At 35.5% G+C, this 7,287-nt stretch overlaps 1 protein-coding gene across 1 annotated transcript; it reads right to left on the bottom strand.

Moving 5' to 3' along the window:
• Positions 1–6,048: 6,048 nt before the first annotated feature.
• Positions 6,049–7,080, bottom strand: LOC109158788 (probable transcription factor At1g61730). The gene has a single exon (XM_019306681.1). The coding sequence runs from the start codon at positions 7,078–7,080 to the stop codon at positions 6,049–6,051; it is 1,032 nt and encodes a 343-aa protein (XP_019162226.1).
• Positions 7,081–7,287: the final 207 nt, after the last annotated feature.

Below are 7,287 nucleotides of genomic sequence, written 5' to 3'. Positions count from 1 at the left end.
CTGCTAACGTTAATCGCTAACTGCTGATTGTCAAACAAGGACATTGCGAGATAGTTCCCACTTCAATTTGTTGTGTGATTTGAATACTCTCTTTGTCAACAAATCCTGTAGTTAATATGATTGGTTTTATTAATTATATTTTTTAAATTTTTTCATGGTATTAATTAAAAAACTTGGTAAATAAATATATAGCATTATTTTGTATTATAACTTTGATATTTAATTAAAAAAAATAGTGCACAAAAAAAATAATAGACAATGTAGTGAATATAATCAATTGATAAATTTGAATGTAAACTATTTTTACATTGGAGATATAAAGACAATATAACTAATAAAATTATTTCTCTTAATTAATTTATTGATAATGAATAATTTTTTTTTTAATAAAGACATTGTACGGACAATGTAGCGAATATAATCAATTGATGAATTTGAATGTAAAGAATTTTTATATTGGAGAAAAATAAAGACAATATAACTAATGAAATTATTTCTCTTATTTAATTTATTGATAATGAATATTTTTTTTTTGAATAAAGACATTGTAGACACATAATTCTAAATTAAAGAAATGCATATGTATTATTTTTTGTTGTAGCTACTAAATTATTATTTCTATCTACTATCTACTATACTATCTATCTACTATACTAATAAGAGCCCAAGAGAGTTAGGCCTATAATGGGTAGAAAAAATGGCGGTCACAGATTTTAATCAAATGTATGGCTCAGATTGATTAAAAGATTGATCAGATTTAAATTTTACACTAAAATACCCACACACCATTACTAATTCCGTTAAAATTTTAAGAATTGTCGTTAGTTCACCGTTAACTTACTCATTGATTTCAATAAAAAAAAAAAAGGTCTTAGGTTTGAACCTCATCCCAATCAAAGTTGGCATAATTAGTAAAATTGTAAAATCAATTTTGACCGAACCCTTTTATACAAATTACAATAATTTTAATATGGTATTATTATTATTATTTCTTTTATTAAAAATAATTATTATATTCAATCAATTAATTAAAACTAAATAATAGTAATAAGATTTTTCAAATAATCATTTATCTCTAAACTCCTGAACCGTGATTATGTATTCTCTCAATCTCTCTAAATTCATGAGCTCTTCTTTTTTGCAATGGATTTTTCCTTCTGTCTTCTTCCTCTAAAGGCACGAATTTCATTTTTTTTTTTTTATAAAAGAACAGGAAGGAATAGAACCCCATGGAGAAAACACAGAGAATAAACAACGCTGTCCATAATGCTCTGGATGATACTTTCAGTCCTACTATGAAACGAAGGAACTCTGCTCCCTCCCTCCTTTGCTGGTCCAAACCAAAAGAGGGATGGGTCTCCTTAAATGCATGTGGATGATTACTGGAATAAACAGAATAGGTTGGCTGGGTGTAGTGGCGTCCTCAGGGACCATAATGGTAACTGGCTCTTTGGATTCCAAGGTAGAATTTGCAACTGCAATCCGGACATGGCGGAAGCTTGGGCGGTGATCCTTTACCGCCTCAGATTCGCTTGGCCGAAAATGAGGGGTTTGGGGGGGGGGGGGGGGAGGGGGGGTTAAATAGGGTGTTGGGAGAGTAAGGGAGGAGAGAGAAGGGGGGAAAAGGGTTGACCAAATTTTTGAGATTCAAAAAGGGGGTTGGGAAGAGAGAGAATTGATGGTGATGGGAGAGGAAAAGTTGGTAGGATTTAATAAGGGAGGGTTTCCAAGGCTTTTATAGGGGAGTGTTGCACTTTTGTAGGGATTCAAGTCATCTGAAAAGAATTTTTGCGGAGGAAGAATTTTATCCGCGTTATAATTCTTGGAGGGGGTCGGCTAAAATTTGGAGCTCGGAATTTTCCACCTAGGGGGCTCGGGTCGGCGCACGGATACTCTCATTCGTTGACTTCCACTCGCAACGAAGAGAGTGGGGGACTCATGATGGATACATTATACCCACGACCCGACCCGGGGTAGCAACATGGACCCGGAGCACCACGTTGGAGCCCAAGAGCAACACGGACCCGGAGCACCACATTGGAGCCCAAAAGCACCCGGGCCACGACACCATGGAGGTGCCCCGACCTGAGCCGACCTACGTGGGGCTCGGGTCGGATGGCACGACCCTACCCGAGCTCGGGACCCGACCCGACCCGGTTCACCCGCCCCCCCCCCCCCCCCCCCGATTTAGGGGGAGGCGATTGGGGGGTTTAGCTTGTATAAAAAACCCCCTCCCTGTCCTAACAAGACACATTCTGCATCTATTACATACACTTTGTCCCGAGAAACATTGTAATAGCCAATTTACGGTATTTAATACAATATACGGTCTCACGGCCTTACGACATCGTTTCGTTTATTTATTTATTATTTATATTACGTTCTTATCCGGATTTATTGATTCGGGTCCACCCCGGGTTAATTAAATCCATCAGTCGTGTTTCTTTACATAGTGACTCCATGAATATTATTAATTGGCTCAATGATTGTTGCTCGAGCTGTGATAGAGGTGGGCATCTCTGCAATATTATCAATGAATGCAAGCTTTGGTTAAAGCGCGACTGGGTTGTGGATTGTTGTCATGTGCACCGAGAACAAAATTGTGTTGTTAATTGGCTTGCTCATTGTGGCTTCTGGTCTACTGGTGTGGTTTCTCTGCTGAGTTTTCCCCCTCAGGAACTGGAAATGACTCTTCAAAAGAATCTGTTCGGAGGGCCTTATGCCAGGGAAGAATAGAACCTTGTTTGTTCTCTGTGTTTTCTCCATGGGGTTCTATTCCTTTCTGTTTCTGTTCTTTTATAAAAAATAAAAATAAAAAATGAAATTCGTGCCTTTAGAGGAAGAAGTCCGAAGGAAAAATCCATTGCAAAGAAGAAGAGATCGTGGATTTAGAGAGATTGAGAGAATACAGAATCACGGTTCAGGAATTTAGAGATATATGGTTATTTGGAAAATCTGATTACTATTATTTAGTTTTAATTGATTGATTATAATAATTATTTTTAATAAAAGAAATCATAATAATTATACCATATTAAAATTATTATAATTTGCATAAAAGGTTCAGTCAAAATTGATTTTAAAATTTAATGAGGTGGCGTGTTCTAGTTCACCGCCGTTGTATAGCACCTATATAACGCCGGTGCATCAAATATTTTCTCATTAACCAATCCTTATACAATGGATCAAGGTTCACAGTGGACTGTGGTCCCTGGTGCATATGTATATATTTTATTTTGTGAGTTTTTTGTGTCTTGTATTATGAAATTTTGTATCTTTAAGAGTATGAATTCTATACCTGAAACAAATTAGTAATTGTGTCATATTGTTATGAATTTTTATGTCTTGTATTGTGAAATTTTATGTCTATGAACAGTGACGGACCCAGAAAAATAGTTGAGTGGGGGCGAAGTTCAAATAATAAAAGTTTTCTAATTCTATAACAAAATGTCAAGCATCAAAATCTTCTAAATCAGGGACATATCCATCAATTTTTTTTAGTAGGGCGGCGAAACATTAAAACAAAATATATGGCTTAAAAAAATGAAACACTTAAGAAGTTAGCCATAAATATTGTTAGATATGAGCGAAAAATAAAACACATCAAAACTTTAATATTATTAGATATGAGCGAAATATAAAACACATCAAAACTTTATAAAAATATTTATAACAAAATATGAAACATAATTATTTGATAAAATAATTCTAATAAAAAATACATTATAAATTACACATCTCATTATTTATATAAAATTATATATATCACCATTAATTTGTTTTTTGAAAGCATCACCAAGTCACCATTATTATTCAAATTTTTGAAAACCATAAAAACTGCATTCATGCATTCACACCAAGTCACCATTATTATTCAAATTTTTGAAAGCCATAAAAACTGCATTCACGCCAATACGCCATAAAATGGATTTAATTACAATATATTGTAAAAACAAGACAATGACAATATAGTGAATATAATTGATTAATAAATTTGAAGGTACGAAATCTTTGAATTGTAGAAAATAAAGATAATATAATTAATGAAATTATATACGTTTTTTATGTTTTTATAATGAATTTTATTTTTGAATAAAGGCAATATAGACATCTAGTTATAAATTAATTAAATGAAAAAAAAAAAAAACTTAACTTAAATTCGTTTTTTTTTTTTAAATGCAAGAAAATGACCGCAAGGTTACTGATTTATAATCTTTGATGCAATTTTGAATGTTATTTATTTAGTTGGGCTAATTATTTGACCAAAGTTTATTTAAATTTTATATTGTATTTTTTAACATACGCGTAGTATACATTTTAGAATTATGCCAACTCTGATTGGAGTGAGGTTAGAACCGAAGACCTTTCTTATAGAAATTAATAAGTAAGTTAAGAATAATAAATAGTTAACGGAATATTCTCTTACTAAAGTTTATTCTAACGGAGTTTAGGGTTATTTAAGGGAATAAAATAATATAATAGAGGGTAAATAAGGAAAATCATTAAAAACATACTAAAATCAAAATAATATTAACCATTCATTTTAAGAAACAATGGTACCCACATTTTTTTGTTCAAGTTAAGTGCCTAACATTATTGGCTCTTATTAGAATTGTATATATAATAATTGTATGAGTGAATTCCAGCAATGGTCCTCCAACTATTGCGATTTTTCAAAATTGGTCATCGACTTTTAATTTGGACAAAAAAGACACTCGACTTTTAAATTTGTTCCGACAACGGTCCTTTCGTCAAATATCAGTTAAGGTGCGTTAAGTAGAGGGGTAGTATAGTCATTTCCTTAATTGCTTTATTCTTCTTCCTGCAAATACGTATCCTTCAACTCTCCTCCATCCTCTTTTTGTTTTCAAGATTTTCAAATATATACCCTCTGCATCTGCTACAACCATCTGTGTCTGTCTTTTAAGAATTGAACCAGGCTGAGTGAGATTTTGGTGGTATTCTGAGAAAACAAAATGATGGTGGGAAAAGAAGATTTGGGGTTGAGTTTGAGCTTGAGCTTTCTGGAGATCAGTAGAAACTCTACTTCTGCGACGCCATTACCGCACCTCAATAATCCCTTGCTGCTCACCCTTCACCTTTCAATCTCTTCCACAAGTCTCCCTAGGGGGCCTGAATCTTTCCCTTCCTCAAGTTTCATATCTGCTCAAAATCTTACTTTTTATTTTTTTTTCTTGAAAATTTAAAAAGAAAACAAGGGAAAATTGTGACTTTTTTCCTGTCTTTTTCTTGCTTTAAAGAGCCTGTATATATGTATTGTTTTGCTGATCTGAAATGGCGTAATAGATCCCAACTTTGATTGGGTATTGAAAGAGAAGAGAAAGCTTTGTAGTGGATAAAAAGCTTAATTAGCTTTTGTGTATTTATGTGTAGATCGGAACTCGGAGACATGCAGGGCGGAGACTCGGACGTTGTTGAAAGGGATAGATATGAACAGGGTGCTGGTAGTCACCGACGCGGAGGAGGAGGCCGGAGTGTCGTCGCCGAACATCACGATTTCAAGCGTGAGCTGGAAGAGAGAATTAAGCATGACAATGTATTTGCAAGAGCGAGAAAGAAGAAAGTAATTAAGTAAATGACTACACTACCCCTCTACTTAACGCCACTCTAACTGATATTTGATAGAAGGATCATTATTGGAACAAATTTAAAAGTCAAAGTGTCTTTTGTCCAAATTAAAAGTTGAGGACTAATTTTGAAAAATCGCAATAGTCAGAGAATCATTACTGGAATTAACTCTAATTGTATTGTATTGTATGTATTGTAGATTGCAGATGTATAGGTAGATATAAATCCATATATTCTAAAATATTTTAACAAATCCATTCTATACATTCTATGGGCGAAAATACTAGTTGGATTAAAAATAACTTCAGTCATAACTGAATCAAACACAATGGGACAAAGTGAGTAATAATTTATATGCAAATTAAAGAGGATTCCACCATTCATGTTTGACTTAGCAAAATATGAAAACAGAGAGAGGGCTAAAAACTGAACTTTTAATAACTTGATTTTCAGAGACTACTACTTCATGGCGCCCAAAGTCGCCTTCACTTGTTCTTGAATCAGCTCTAGCTCCTTCAAGAACAGATCGATCTCAGCTACTACCACAGCTTTCCGCTTCTTCTCAATTTCCCTTCTCTTCTCCTCACTGATCACAATACCCCCCTTGTTCTTCGACAATGAATTCTTCCATCCACTCGAAGCAGCAGCAGGCGTTTCAATGGCGTCCTCAACCACCGGAGCTTTCTTCATCGAATTTTTATTGATTTTGGCACTTCCATTGTAGGCCATCAGAGCGTGAACAACTGTTACTTGACTGCTATCCTCCATTTTCTCATCCCCCTTCCCCCATATTTTCCTGGACACTTGATAGGTTTTTTGCTCGTGGGGTTTCGAGAATGACTTCTTCCCCTTTCCGGCGTTGTTTATGTACTTTTTCTTCATTCGCTTCATCTTATTTTGCACCTGCTTTTTGCTCACTGTGAAATGCAGAGAGTTTCGTATGAAATCATGAAACGCGTCCAAGTCAGTATAAGGATCGCCATTCTCCTTCTCCGTGTACTCGATCATTCCCTCCAGAAGAGCTATTTCATCGTCTTCGCTCCACAGTCTCTGGAATAGCTGTTTCTTCGACTCGTCTGCCGATGCTTTAATCTCAGAGATTTCTTCCGGATTTCGCTTCTGCCTCTTAGATTCTGTCACTTCTCTGTCCGCATCGGATTTTCTCGGCTTGGTTTGGGCGGATTCACGTGGGTCATCCGTAGGTTTAATAATCGGGGCGGGTTTTTGAGACTCGGACTCGGAATCCGATTCGGAATCAGTCTCATATGAAGACGACGAAGTGGCCTGAATTTTGGCCGGCGTAGATGATGCTTCGGTGACCTTCATTGCCGCCTCGGATGGACTTTTGGCAATCTGCATTTGAGTTTGGGTTTTCTCCGGTTCCGGTTCCGGTTCCGATTCTGAGTCGGACTCCGAACCTTCATTGTCTGTTGAAGATTCTTCTTCTGCTGCTTCTACGGATTTCTTGGGTTCAGATCGATTTTTAGCCATTTTCCAGAAGCTAGGTCTCCAACGAGGAGGAGGAGCAGGCTAAGATTACTGTAGAGTTGTAGTCATTTTTGTTGCAGAAACGCTCCTCTTAAACGTGTATTACGTATCCAAGGCAATCCATTAAACATGGAAAATCTAAACGTTGACACAATATTCTAGGACATCAAATATATAGCTTCTATTAATAATGCCTGCTATTTATTATTC

The sequence above is a fragment of the Ipomoea nil genome, unplaced genomic scaffold (assembly GCF_001879475.1).
Source record: "Ipomoea nil cultivar Tokyo-kokei standard unplaced genomic scaffold, Asagao_1.1 scaffold2826, whole genome shotgun sequence".
Lineage (NCBI taxonomy): Eukaryota > Viridiplantae > Streptophyta > Magnoliopsida > Solanales > Convolvulaceae > Ipomoea > Ipomoea nil.
Note: the sequence above shows the minus strand (reverse complement) of the source record. Positions and strands in the feature narration are given on the sequence as shown.

Coding starts and splice junctions, on each gene's coding strand:
- LOC109158788 (XM_019306681.1), bottom strand. CDS start 7,080: ATGGCTAAAAATCGATCTGAACCCAAGAAATCCGTAGAAGCAGCAGAA.